Source organism: Hippopotamus amphibius, chromosome 10, assembly GCF_030028045.1.
Source record: "Hippopotamus amphibius kiboko isolate mHipAmp2 chromosome 10, mHipAmp2.hap2, whole genome shotgun sequence".
Taxonomy (NCBI): domain Eukaryota; kingdom Metazoa; phylum Chordata; class Mammalia; order Artiodactyla; family Hippopotamidae; genus Hippopotamus; species Hippopotamus amphibius.
Window position 1 is genome coordinate 12,618,467 of NC_080195.1, and position 14,338 is coordinate 12,632,804.

At 47.5% G+C, this 14,338-nt stretch overlaps 1 protein-coding gene across 6 annotated transcripts in view; it reads right to left on the reverse strand.

Moving 5' to 3' along the window:
* Positions 1-14,338, reverse strand: part of IRF2 (interferon regulatory factor 2) — a 149,514-nt gene that overhangs the window by 76,075 nt on the left and 59,101 nt on the right. For all 6 annotated transcript variants that reach the window (XM_057697009.1, XM_057697010.1, XM_057697011.1 and 3 more), the window contains 2 exons: positions 12,871-12,988; positions 2,244-2,408 (listed from right to left, as the gene is read on the reverse strand). In XM_057697009.1, the coding sequence (XP_057552992.1) occupies positions 2,244-2,408; positions 12,871-12,988 (283 nt within the window). The remainder of the gene's footprint in view (positions 1-2,243; positions 2,409-12,870; positions 12,989-14,338) is intronic.

Here is a 14,338-nt window from a genome sequence, read left to right on the forward strand (position 1 = left end):
CCAGCCTGGCACTAAAATCCTTCTTTTCAAATCTTGCAAATGTCCTGAAAAGGATAATGAAATTTTCATTTCTCTCTGCTTGAATCAGCTGTTCTTGGGATTCTTCTGCTAAAGCAAAATGCCACTGCTGGCAGAACAACAAGAAGAGGGCTTTCCAGAATCCCCAAGAAGACTTCAGAAAAGTCTTACTCAACAGATAAATAGAAAAGTCTATTCTAAAGCTCCATCCCCTTAAAAAAAAAAAAAATACACATGGGATGTAATAATGCCTGCAGCAACATGGCACAGAGGTTTAAAGTCACACATTTTCAGCCACAGTCAGGGAAATATAAGCAACGTGGCTTAGTGTTTCTAGTTCCAGGTATCTCAACTGTAAAGTTAGGGCATAAAAATTCTGCTCTGCCTCCTTTGGTTGGTCCTTGAGATCCTCGGCTGTGGGCTGTTCTGAACCATGGAGCCCCATGCAGTCCTGCAGGACAGCACTGCAGCGAAAGGGCTAAGAACAGGCCTTTGGCATCAGCCATGTGTGGGTCTAACTGTGCTACGGGTTGTCCATCTCTGGACACACTGCTTCACCCCGCTGACCTTAGATTCCTAATTTGTAAAGAGAGAATAATGACCGTACCCAGGCTGACTGGATTACTCTCACGATAATTCAATAAGCCAATCGATTTCGAGCACTTAGCACCGTTCCCAGGGCACAACCCACACACAGCAAATAGCAGTTATGAGTACAGGGACTGGCAGAGACTAAAGAGAGACTGGCACACGCAGGAGTTCAAACTACATTTCACAAATAAATAACTGATGACAAGCTTATCCTCTTTGACAGATTACAGGCTGCTTGTAGCCAAGGTTGGTTCTCACTTTCCTTTTATGTTCCCAGCACAAAAGAAAGTCAGAACCTTGAGGACATTCTGCAAAGTGAAATAAGCCAGTCACAAATGAACTGATACTGTCTGATTCCGCTTATACCTAGAGCAGCCAAATTCAGAGAGACAGAAAGTAAAAGCGGGGCTGCCAAGGGGCTGGGGAGAGGGGGATGGCGAGCTACTGGATAACGGGCACAGAGCTTCAGTTCTGCAAGATGAAAAAGTTCTGGCGATGGAGGGGGTGCTGGTTGCACAGCCACGTGAAGGCACTGAACACCGCTGCAACACGCACTTAAAAACGGCTAAAAAAAAAAAACAAAAACAAAAAAACGCTAAAGTGGTAAAGGTTCAGGAAATATGAGGTGAATTTAGGGGCTGATAATTCACAAACAACTTGTCATGTGAATCAGCCTAATTCTAAGGCTGACCGTGCCAGTCACTGGGGTGGCTTCCTGACTGAAGGACACGCTATTTGGCAGCAACATAAAGGACACTGGGAAGAATTCCGGAACTGTTTACTAGAGCGACTGCAGTTACCCACGACAGGGCCTCTGCTTTTTATTTGTAACATCTGCAAGCAATAACCCTGACTCAGAACTTCTACTTCCTAATTATAACTGAGTCCCCAGGTTAAGGGGAGATGAAGAGAAGCAGCGCTAGGTGACGTGACGTTGGTGGGAAGGAGGAGCCGTCACTCTATCCTCCAAGGAAGGAGAACCCACCGAACGGGGTCCAACCCTGGGGCTGCCGGGGCCAACCCCTGCCGGTCTACGGCCATTCCCTGGGGAACCCGAAGTGGGCTCCTCGCCTGGCCAAGCTACAAGCTACACGAAGTTGAAGAAGAAGAGGAAAACATGGGCAAGTGACACGTACACTCGGTGGCATGATGGACTGGAACTTGGGGTCTGAAGGTTTAGTTTAAGTCCTGACTCAAACACTTACTGGCCGCGTGACCTGGAGAATTCCCTTCACTTCCAGAGAAGGAACCGGAAGAGCTGATCCCTAAGGTCCTATCCAGCTGGGTCAAACTCAGATTCCATTCAAAACACCCTTCTGAATTTCTGTCAATTTGTGCAAATAAAACAGACTCAGATGAACTACTTCCCCAAAGAAATCTTCTTACTCACAGTCACGCGTGAACATGTCAGGAGTGATCAAGTAAAATGCTGTGACTGAGTCTTCGAACTGAGAACAAAAGTGTCCAAGGAGATGTTGGTTGAGAATATTAAAGCAAGACCACTTCCAGCCAGAACAGTCCTTAGGACAGAGGCGAGATTCTCTGCTGCGTGGGCTAAACGGGTAACCCTCGACTAAAGGCCCGTCCTCCCTGGTTCCCTGCTCAGTTCCAGAGTTTCGGACCCGCCCCCTCACCTGCGTAGGAAGACACGGGGGAGATCTGCAGGGGGTAGAGCTCGCTCATGCTGACCGGCTGCTCGTCGCTTTCCGTGGTCACCTCCACAACCTGGCAGATGTCTGGTGGATTGGTGACAATCTCTTGATCCTCAATGCTGCTGTCCAGATGTGACTGTCCTACGACTTCAAAGAAAAGACAGCCATCATGCACCAAGGTCACCTGCCTTCACAATCCTAGCACACGCTCTCAAGAAACAATACCTCCCCGTAGAGAGGCCCAGAGCCAGGAGTCAGATTCCCGGTCACCAAAGGTCATCTGCTGTGAAACAAGGACAAGCCTTAGCTTTGGGGTAATGTCCCTGGAGAAGCAGCTTGCCAATCCTCTGGCTCCCCAGGCTGTTTCCAGCACGCCTGCCAATGGTGCTCACACGTGGCAACATCCCAAACTCAACCCGGCCACGGCCAAGGCTGCAGGACCAGAGGCTGCATCCAGACCTAGCCCCAGGGCCAGTGCTTTGACCCTGACCCGTTTCTGTTCTCTGCTCTCGCTCTAAAGGAAGCTGCTGTGCTAGTTTCTGGGTCCAGGGGTCCAGAGAGACATCATCAAACCTTACTAAGGAGGAAGGACCACCCAAATCCACCCTATGGTGCCATTTCTAGCTGTGGGATGCTCTGTTCATCCTCCCTGCCCTCCTCCTCCTCTGCAGGCACTGGAGGTCATGTTGGAACGATGGGAAAGAATGGTTTCCCAATTCTAACACACCTTCGGAGCATCAACTCCTCAAAACGCGGTAAGATGCATTCTGACCACCTTGGCTCTGAATCCTGCCTCAACGTTTTTAATTAAACTTCTCAGTTTGAGATCATTGTCGATTCATGTGCAGTTGTAAGAAATAATACAGAGATCCCATGTATCCTTCACCCACGTGTCCTCCAATGGTAACCTCTTGCAAATCTATCATACAGTATCAGGATATTGCCATTGATAACCCATGCATCTTGTTGAGATTTCCTCCATCTCACTTGTACTCCTGCGTGTGTGTGTGTGCGTGCACTTAGTTCTGTGCAATTTCATCACATGTGTGGTTTCATGCTCCCACCACCACAGCCAAAGCACGGAACAGTCTCATCATCACAAGCACCTTCTATAACTGTATCCACCTTCCTTCAGCCTCCTCCCTTGGCTCTAACCCCTGACAACCACTCATCTCTTTCCCATTTCTGTCATTTCTGTCATCTCAAGGATGCTTCATAAATGGACTCACACAGTAACCTTTTGAGACGGGTTGTTTTCACTCAATATAATTCCCTGGAGATTCATCCATGTTTTTGTGTGTATCAGTGGTTGGTTCCTTCTGTTGTTGAGTAATATTCCATGGCATGGATGTACCATGGTCTGTTTTTATTCACCCACTGAAGGAACTGTAGGTCGTTTCCATTCTTTGGCTATTACCAATAGGGCTGCTATGAACATCTGTGCACAGGGTTTACATGAACATAAGTTTCCGTTTCTCTGGGATAAATGCTCAAGAGTGTAACTGCTGGGTCACAAGGTTATTATATGTTTAGTTTTATAAGAAACTGCCAAACTAGTGTCCAGAGTGGCTATACCATTTCACGTTCCCACCAGCACTGGATGAGCTATTTTATGCACATTTTCACCAGTTTTGGTGTTGTCACTGCTTTCTGACTTCAGTCACTCTGATAGATGTGTGCTGATACCACATTGTGGTTTTAACCTGAATACCCCTGATGCCCTGTCCTATTTTCAAACAGAGCTGACCTTATACTTCTGTTAGCAATTGACTGGATGGAATACCCCTGAACACTGGCACCCATAAACAAATGGGAACACCAATGTTTTCCCAAGAGCCTCTCTCAAAGCACTCTGCCCTCATAATCAATGTTTTACTCATGCCTGTGTAAATTAATTTAACATTTCAACGCATGAGAATGACAGGGAAAGCATCATTATCCTGTTACAAGTGAAGGCACTCAGGCCCAGAGAAGTACAGTGGCTCATCTGAAGTCACACAGCTTGGATCACGGGCAGTGCTCTGCATCCCTGGCCACCTGTAAAATGTTCAGGTTAGGCGGGAAGGCGGCCACATTCCAGTCTCCTCGAGAAGGCAGCATGATGGACCAGCTCCTGTCCTCACTGCTCAAAGTATAATATTTTGATTACTCAAGTATTTCTGTTTATATGTGGGTTTCTGTTTTAATTGCTTGGAAGTGGGTGATGAAGTGACTAGCATTAAGGTAGGGAGAACATTACCTGATTTCTACTCAGGGAAGGTTTTAGAAGGCAGTGAGAATTCATGGATTTTCTAGCAAAGAAAAGAAAGGAACTGAAGAGTCTGGGAAAGGAGATTTGGGGATGTGATAAAAGACTCCACAAAGCCACAGCACACAGGATGGAAGGGAAACTGGATGCCACATAGGTCTTCTTGGAGGGGATAAAATTAAAGAAAAGGAAGGCAGGCTAAACATGGCAGGCTGACTCCCAAATTCTTATTTTATCCTTTGGATGATCCTACTGAAGCCCAAGAGCATCAATTATGCAGCTCAGCAGACACAGAATGAGTGCTGATCTGACCTCTCTCAAGTTTCTCCTGCCTCTTCTCCCGAGTAAAATAAGACGCAGGAAAACGAGATGGGTCCTGTCCTTTCCCAAACTGGTGGATGGAGATAGAAACAAACGAGGCATGCGTGCGTGTGTGTCTGACGAGGGGGTGGGTACCATTGATACCTTACGTACTAAGACAACTAAGATCTTATATAAATTTGATTTAAATCAAGGCTGCTTTAACTTCCAGCCCTCCAAAATTCACTTCTCCCTTGCACTGTCATTCCTGGGAGTATCAACAATGACAGCCATTCAAGCATCTTCCTGATTACATCCCTTTGCTCTGACCGGGAATTCTTTCCCTCAATGTTTTCCCCCATGAGGCCCAACTCAGCCATTCAACAGAGGTTTCTTGAGCATCTTCTTCGTACAAGGTGCTCTTGTCAGGTACTAGGAGAGGCAGAGGAAGGGCAATCTAGTCCAGGACCCGGAGGCCGGCACACAACGATCTAGAGAATAAACTGAGGACAGCAGTGAAAAGGGAAAGATGCAGGGGAGGGGAAGGGGCCCCTGATGAAAGCTCAGGAAGTGGGATTGTTTTTTTTCCAGTTCCAGGAAATCAAAGGCTTCAGCGAGACCGTAGTGTGGCGGGCGGAAGGGGAGGGTGAGCGGCAGGCAGGAATCTGCTTTCGGGGAGCCTTTTCCTGACCCCCCCTCCAGAAGAGACTGCCCTCTGCTTCCTGCGGGCCCCTCACTCACTGTCCCCATGGCTCGGCCAAAACGACAGCATGACACGACCTTGTGACGTGTCTTGACTTCCGGCCTCGCCTGGCCAGTTAATTCCATGTCCCTTTAACTTTTTATTTGTACGTGTCGTCTCCCAGCCACACTGCGGCTCCCGAGAGAGTTGAGCACCTGCAGACTTTTTGTCCCAGCACGTTTGTGGCTTGTACCAGAGAGCAGGTCAATGCATCTCTGCTGAGTAAAGAGATGAATAAACAGAGCAAGGCTCCCAGACCAGAGCCAGAGGCCTGCAGGAGTTCAGGACCACTTGCAAATATCGGATGGAATGATGAATGTTTTCTAGAAAATTCAAGACTCCTTGCAAGTGGGCTTTTTAAAACCTAGGTGAAGGGATAAAGACATAGCAGGCCATAGCTGCCAGGGCCTGGAGGGAGGGAGAGAAAGCGTTTGGGGGTGAGGAAAACGTCCTATGTCTTAATATAGTGGTGGTCACACAACTGAGGACATCTCTCAAAATTCACAGCCCTGCACGCCTAAAGGGGGTTGGTTAGCTTTTCACTGTGTTTCACTTCATATACATGCCTTAAGACAAAAAGTAGATGAGCATCTCTATTCAAATTTTAAGTGTATCCTGAATGCTGGTGACCAGGATAGAAAAATACATTTTTGTTTTCTGGACTACATCTGGATACCCGATTAATATAATTACAACATCTCTAAGGCCTGACATCGCCCTAGGAGTGTGCGGCTTTGTGCCTGGGACACGGATGACCACTGCTCTCCATGTGAACACAACTGAGGGCACTTCAGAAACTTCCCAACTCATAAGTCGCAAGTCCAAGAGAGAAGCAGAGAAATCCCAACATGTGAGATGCTGTCTGAAAGTGCTTTACGCACCAGCCCTAATTCATCTCTCTGTCTTTATCCACCTGTGGAGATAGATGAGAGCTAATTTCCCCCGAACCACCAAATTCTGCGCCAAGGGACAACACAGACAGTGCCACTGACTCCTAACAAATGAGATGTCACAAGGACAGCAAACGTAGCAATCTGCTACAGCACATGAGGTCAGAAGTGAGAGCCCTCCAGGTGCTAGGGTATCCTGACTGATAACCAATAATAACAAAACCTAGCATTTCCTGGGTCCTGAATTTTGTCTTTCTCACCTTGGCGTATCACCTGCCAGACCTCACAACTCCATAGGGAAGATATAATTATCACCCCATTTTAGACAGGAGGAAAAGCATCGTGGAGAGCTAAAAAACTAACGGAGAGTTCAATGACTAGTTCAAGGTCAGACGGCCAGTAAGTGGCAGCCTCGGGATGCAAATTCAGCTCTCCCCCTCCAGTCTGGGCAGCACCGTCTCCTTGAAAGAAAGAGTTAAGGAAGTTCAAACTGAGCTACCCTTGGCTTTCTAAGCCCCTCTTAGGATAAAACCTTTCAAATCTCACCTTAATAAGACTCTGAGCTAATAACCAATAGTGAAATTGCTTTTCAACAGTTCTATATTGGGTGCCAAGGAAATTCCCGAATGGTTAGAGGGACCAGAAATCCACTAAGCTTCTCCAGCTTATGAAGGTCAGCACATCAGGAAAAGAGTCCCCCGCAGGAATGTAATTTTATCTGGACCTCGCTGCTGAGACTTACAACAATATTATTCATGGCTGGTTACGGATGAACCAGTCTGATTCCTTAAAAGGTCATTCTTACTTTATTAACAATTGTTGACTTTACGCAGGGCTCCACCTGAGAATGTAGTTGCCCTCATGCCTCAGAGAAAGCTCTTAAAAGTAGACTATTAGAAACAGGAAAGTTCTTTGAAGGTGGGTTGGTCTGCAGCTGAAAAAAGCTGAAACCCAGGGAAGTCAGGTAAATTGCCAAGGTCACTCAGGCAGCTGCAGGGTCGAGATAAAAGCATATAAAGGCAGGCCATCTGCATGCTACCATGGAGAGAAATTTCTTCTTGACCTCATCGGAAAGTGTGAGAATTTAAACTGTGAATACCAGCCCTGATGACATAGCATGGATAGAGGCAACGTCTCTTAATCAAGTATATTTTAATATGAATTTGATAGTATCATAATTATAATATTATTTTACCACCTTCCATCCACACAGTGATTTTTCAGTTACACCCATTTGATTCTCCCCAAAACCCTGTGAGGTAGGCAGGATCAGTTTTATCATTTCCACTTTAAGATGCGAGGAAACTGAGTCTCAGAGAGGTTAGGGAGTTTGCCTAGGATCACGTGATAAATAAAAACCTGCAGAACTAGGTCCAGAACCCCAGTCTTTTAACTTCTCATCTCGTGCTCTTTCCTTCTCTTTTTTTAAAATAAAACCTGGCCATGATTCGGTTTAGGGATCCAAGGGCAATGGTGGGAGAGGCAGTCTCTATGGGGTTAGCACTTTCAGAGAAGGGAGCTCTGTCCTTGCACAGACCAGACTGCGCTGATGGTGACAGGCTGACGTGGGTACAGGGCAGAGCCGGAGCGTGACTGGTGTGGTACACACTCAGCATTTCCACGAGGAAATAGCATCACATGCTGCTCTTCTATAAAGCAGGCAAATAACGTGTTCTCGTAAGAACTCAGTCAAGAGCTCAACACGTGTTAAGGGTCAGTGATCTGGGAGCAGAAGTCTGGGTAAGACCTCGCGGGCTGGCGGCGTACCCTTCCCGACGGAACCAGGCCTGCCCACTCCTCGTCCCGCTGTGCCGGCAGAGCCGTAGCGTCCACCCCCAGGAACAAAACCCACGACCCAAACCTCTCTTTCTCTCTGGACCAGGTACATGGAAGTCAAACTGTTCAGAGTAACTCAAGTTCAAAATCAAGTATAAAAGAGGTGGACAGGCAGGTCACCAGGACCCTGGGGACACGAGGGTCTTTGTCCTGGGGACGTGGTGCGACTGGCATTTTTTTAACGAGTGACTGTGTGGAGAGGGGGCAGCGTGGAAGCAGAGCTCAGACGCGCGCGAAGGTGACTGGGAGTCGCATCAGAAATAGAAACAAGGGGATGGATCTGAGAAACATGACGAGGGAAGAGAGGATTAGATAGTTAATTATAAATGAGGTGGAGGTGGCAAGAGAGGGGGTGAAGAAGAAAAATTATATATATAGTCTCATAAAAGGCTGGCAGCTTTCTCAGGTAAATAAAAACTCCTTAAAGGTTGAAAACAAAACTCCAAGTCCACTGCTGCAGGGCTGCCGGTGCCCGTGGTGAATGAGAGCACCATCCCATGCAGCCTCACCTCTGTGACCTTGGCTTTTCCAAGGTCCAGTCACCGAAGAAAAACAAGACGTATTATCAGTTCTGTGTTTGGGTATACTGTGAGATCTTGGTTCACACCTCACACGGACTTTCCTTTTGCTAAGAGTTTTCTAGGGGGTCCTGATAAAACGGGATGCCTTGTCTCCGGCCCCCAGTCCTGAGGGATGAACAGCTCAGGCCTCCAGGAGAAGAGGCAGAGCGTACAGCCCACCGAGCACCAGCACAAAAAGCCTTCACTCGCTCCTTCTCATATTTTAAGCAGGGGAAGATGGCAAAGCGAACAGGAAACAAAGGAGCTGGAAAAGATGAAGACAGTTCTACAGCCTAGTGTCACCTTTGGCCATCCTCAAATTATTATGAATTCTGGTGCCAGAGGCTGCCAATCTTGAGTTATAACCATGAGGCCCTGGGAGCATCCTAAGTTTGGTCTCTCAGTTATGAATCTGTTGTGCTCCTTTTTTTTTTTTTTTTTTTTTAAACTTTGTTGTTGTTCTGCTCTGCTCCTGTCAATACTCAAATTTGTAAGCCCGGCTGCAAAAAAGCTACTCAACGTTTACTTTAGATAAAGTCGGTCAAATTTGGAAGCAATTACCAAACAAAGGTACATCTTAGAAGGTGCATTTTGGGCCACCCAAGTGAAGACAAAATTCAAATTGCATCATTTCCTAATTGTCTACATCTAGTCGCCTAAGGCCTGCTTCATTCACTTCAGGGTCCTGAATAACCTCCCTCCTTTCAAAGCAATCTTTGCTTTCTTGAAGGGTGGGGTTACCTTTTAACAAGAAACACAATGGGGTTATGAAGCCCCACCTAGGCCAGGGAGACAGAATGTCCGCACCTGCAAACTTCTCACACTGGCCTGGAGGTAATTTCAATGCAGCTCAGCAGAGGCCCTGCTGCCCTGGGCAAGAGGCCAGCAGGGTATTATCAGAACAATCCAACATGTTGCTGGCTTCTTCCGCCTCCTAAAAACAGAAGTTGCCGCACACACAAAATAACTCAATGTGAAAGAAAAGTAAAAATAAAAAGAAGGAGTTTTTTTTCTCCCTCCCCTTAAAGGGATAGCGGGGGAGGTCTCTGGGAGGTGCTTATCTGTGCATTTCAAAGGGAAGGAGAGATGAAATGTGAAAAGACCTGGTTTAAGTACTGAGATACTGCCCTCCTGCTTGGAGTGCCCAGACAGCTAAATCTGGAGGTACATTCGGCTGTTATGGACCAGAAGGCAAGACCAGGACACTGCCCGCTGACCGTGAGCGTGGGTGCCCTCGCTCATGTGCGTGTGTGTGTCAGCCGTGATTGAACCCAAGAAGAAAAGTAAAACACAGCAGCAGTCCAGCAAGAGTTCATTTGTCAGGGAAGCAGGACATTTCGCCGTTCACACCCTTATTGGATTCACTTACCAAACAGTACCACGACCCCCCCTCCCCGAATAAAAATGTACTGAGTGGCTGGCCTCCAGGGGATTAAGGTATTGATTTTCAATCTACTTCCCTAGCGACAGAGCCTACCCACAACAGGAAAAATGCTCTCGTATTTAGGACTCGTTTCAGCTCCCATTTTTAATCTTATAAACATGGGCTTGTAAAAGGAGAATGAAAATATCTTGAGATTTTCATCTTGGTGCCTGGATACAAAACGGAGAGGAACTCTGGGTTTTGAGACAAATGAATGGAAAGTAAGAAATAGTGTCATTGTTAAATAAAGCATTTTTTAAAAAGTAAAGAGAGACTGAAAGAGAATCTCTCAAATGCCACAGTGGCCTTGGAATCAGAACCCCTGTGTTTCTCATCTTGGTCCATACATCACAGAGGCTGGGACGGCTAATTAGGAGGCACTTGGGAGAGTACAGACAAAGCTCTGCGAAGGGTTTAAAATCTGAGCTAGTGCTATTGTCTGCAATAATCACAAATTACCCACTTCTTTAAAATACGTGTGGGGATCCACTTCATCCATGATTACAAACCTTCGCAAGGGTCACTGACTAATTAGAAAGAGATCTTCAAACTCATTTTACTGCCATCCATTATGATTTTATTATTAGGAAGAAAATCATTTCATCCAGTAGGTGATTCTCTAACCAAACCTGGCCTTCGTCTTTGCCCCAGAAATCATTAAATTAGTATCAACCCCACGTATCACCAATCACACCAAAGGGCAAAGAACAATCAACCGGACAGGGAATTTACATACTGAAGACTCAACCAAAATGTTAAAAAAAAAAAAAAAGGTAAAGAAAAGAAAAGTGGTCCAATTCTGGCTTTTGTTTGGCAATTTATCTGAGGCTGAATTCACCTCCTTAATGAAGAGGAGCTCCAAAAGCCAACCAGCTCCCTCGAAATAAGCTGAACCTTAAGAAAGCGTACCTGGAGGACTGGCAAATATCTTCCTTTTTTAAAAGGGCTCAGAGCGCAGAGGCTCTCTAGGGACAGCCTGCTGAGAAACGGGTGATCAAAACCCAGGTGCCGGGGAAGCAGCTCTCGACCTTGGAGAACAGGACCCAGGAGGGAGGACAGCTGGGCTTCCGGTCAGGCAAGTGGCCTCACTCCAGAGGGGAAGTGAGAGAGATGCTCACTCTCCGAGAGCTCACTCAGCTCAAAATGAATGTAGGGCCATCTGTCTCTACACAAAAGTGTCCCATCCAGACGTGAGCCCCGCGAGGAAGGCAAGGCCATCCCGCTCTGAGATGCAGCACATGCTGCGTCTCAACCCAGGCTCCATTCTTCCTTCACGCTGCACGCCGCCAGAGACCTCAACGTGCAAGGGAGACCCTGCACACGTGCTTCTACTTCCCAAACTCCAGAACCCATGGGAAGGAGCAGCGGCTGCGGCCTCCTGGCCCTACTTAACCGAGAACCCACAAATGAAGGTCCTCAGGTGTGAGGCTGCTCTTGGAGCTCTGCTTGATCTTTCCTGTTCTTACCAGCACCAGAAGCCCTAACTGTTTACAAAATCGAGCAAAATGTAATGAACCAAAAGGTACTGAGGGCAAAGTAACTGAGGTTCTGGATTCCAGGGGCGGAGTTAAGATACAAGTTCAAGGCTGGACAGCCACTCTTGCAGAGAGTCCACCATCCACTCATGGCAGCATCCCAGCAGGACTTCACTGAGATTTAATTCACGCTTGTCACCCACCACCTAAAAGCCTCCAGGAGTGGTGTTTACACAATGTGTGCATATAAAACATTTGTGCACTTTACTATCTGCTATACTTCGATTTTAAAAATTAAACACACACACACACACACACACACACCCCTCCAGCAGCAGTTTGGGGATAAAACCCAACCTCCTTCCCAGGGTCTGCAAAGGCCCCCATGACCCGGCCCCACCTCCCTTCTGAGGGGCCTCACGTGCCCGCCCCAGGCGCACTGGCCTTCCCTCTAGCCCTGCAAGCGTGTTCCTGCATCGGGGTCCCCACACCGCAGCTCCTCACCCACCAGCATCCTCTCACCTCTCCACTCGTTTCCTTCACTGCATTTATCAGATGGTGATGCTGTCCTTATGTGCGGTTTTATTTGCTTACTATGTGCCTCCTTCCATGAAACTAGGAACTGGGCCTGCCTTGCTCCCCAACCTATTTCCAGCTCACAGCACTGCATCTGGTATACAGAAGGCACTCAACAGTCTTTGTGGGATCACGGCGCGTCCTCTGGCCACGTGCCTCTCTTTACGCATCTGTGAGATGGGTGCCACCTCTGTGGCAGGTCTGTCATCGAGCTGATGCTGAGAGGACCCGTTCTTGTTCCCAAGTTAAATAAATGACACTTTTGTCCATGTGACCAATTATTGAAAGACTGAGGACCGCTAATCATTAGCCACGGAGGTGGGGGGAGGACCCCATTTCGTCTACCTATTTCTTTGAGGCTGACCTGCCTCAGTTCCTTTATCTGATCCTCAAAGGTCTTTATTCTTCAGCCCTGACATCTGGGGGCCTGAACTTGCATTTTGAGATGCTTCCAAGACCTCCTCCTGCTGCCGATGTTATTTCAAACCACGTTTTACAAATTCTCGACCCCAGGGGGCTACTCGTGTGTATAAAAAAATGAGACATCAAAACAGTTTACCTATGATGTTCACCGTACTATCCACTTCATTTTTTATAGCTGAAGTCAGGACCGCATACTCAGGAGAAAGATCACTTACTCCATTACTAAGCCCCAAAGATGACTCAACTGGTTCTTGCTAGGAAGAAGAAAAGAAAAAAGAATTGAGAACACTTCCCTTTCCCTCCCTTTTCTTAGCTTAAATTATACAATGTCCACTTTCTTTAATGCCAAGGTCATGTTCACCTCCCAAATGCATTCCCTACATGTTTTAAATCAGCCTGGAGCTTAAGAAGCACATTTCTGCATAGAGTGTCTCGCTGAGTGTTTGCTTTCTTTCCTTTTCCTTGGAGGAGATGGTACCAGTGCACCTGGCCTGCCTTCCTGAAATGCTTACTCCTGCACACGACAGCCCTGGGGTTAAACGGAGCTGCATTACTATCTAGATAAAGCACCTTGCTGCCAAGATCCCAACTCTTTCTTCTCTGAGGGAGGGGGTGCATGTAAGAGTCAGCTCCTGGCCTTCTCTCTAAAGGAGGAATCCTGCCATCTCTTTTATAATTTCGCAGGAAAGGCTCTGCCTCCACTATTGGCCCAAGGACAGGAACCCAGAGGACGTGGTGGATGAATTCTTCTCAGACAGGACTTGCCCTGGACTCTGGCCACTTGAGCATCCTGCCCCAGGGGGTGGCCGGTCACACGGGCCAGACTCAGCCAAGCCTTCCCCGCCCCTTGGAGTCCAGCAGAGCAGCCCACACCCACGGCTCCACATGCATGCCTTCCGAGTATCTGTGCAGCCCAAGAGGCTACATTTCATACTAATGAAACCAGGAGAACAAGCTCCTCCTCCTGAGCTTGGCTCTCAATTCTGCTTTATTCAAGTGCACCCAGAGCCTTTCAACCTCTGAATGGCAGGTGCCAACAGCTCAGGGAGAGCCAGTGCTGGGGCACATACTGACTTTCAGCATTTTGATGAGAGAGCTTCTCCTCAAGAGGAGGTGGCACTGGCATCCATGACAGCAACAGAATCAGACAAAAAAAGCCACACGTGCCAACTCCTGGGGAAACCAAACTGGAGAGGAGGGTGGAGGGGTAGAAAGAATAGAAGACAGGAGCAGAAAGTCACGTGAGGTGGATCTGACTGCGCTTTGAAAAATTCAGAGTGGATGCTCCAAGGCATGCAGGGTGCTGTTATCAATTTATGTGCTGCTGGGAACCAGCGATGAACCCCTCCCCCAAATCTTAGGGAAGCCAGTTAGGGAAGGAGGGGGAAATTACCCCCTCCTGGCAAATCCCCATCAGGATAACCATGACTTCCAAGACGTCACCTCGCCGTATAGCTCAGCTCTTAAAAAAGATCAACAAATAAATCACACACGGCAGGGCTGACCAGATGTACCAAAGGCTGAACCCAGGAAGGGCCAGAACAGCCCTGCTGGGCAGAATGTTTACCCCTTTCTCCTGCAGCATGTCTTTTACCAATTCCAAA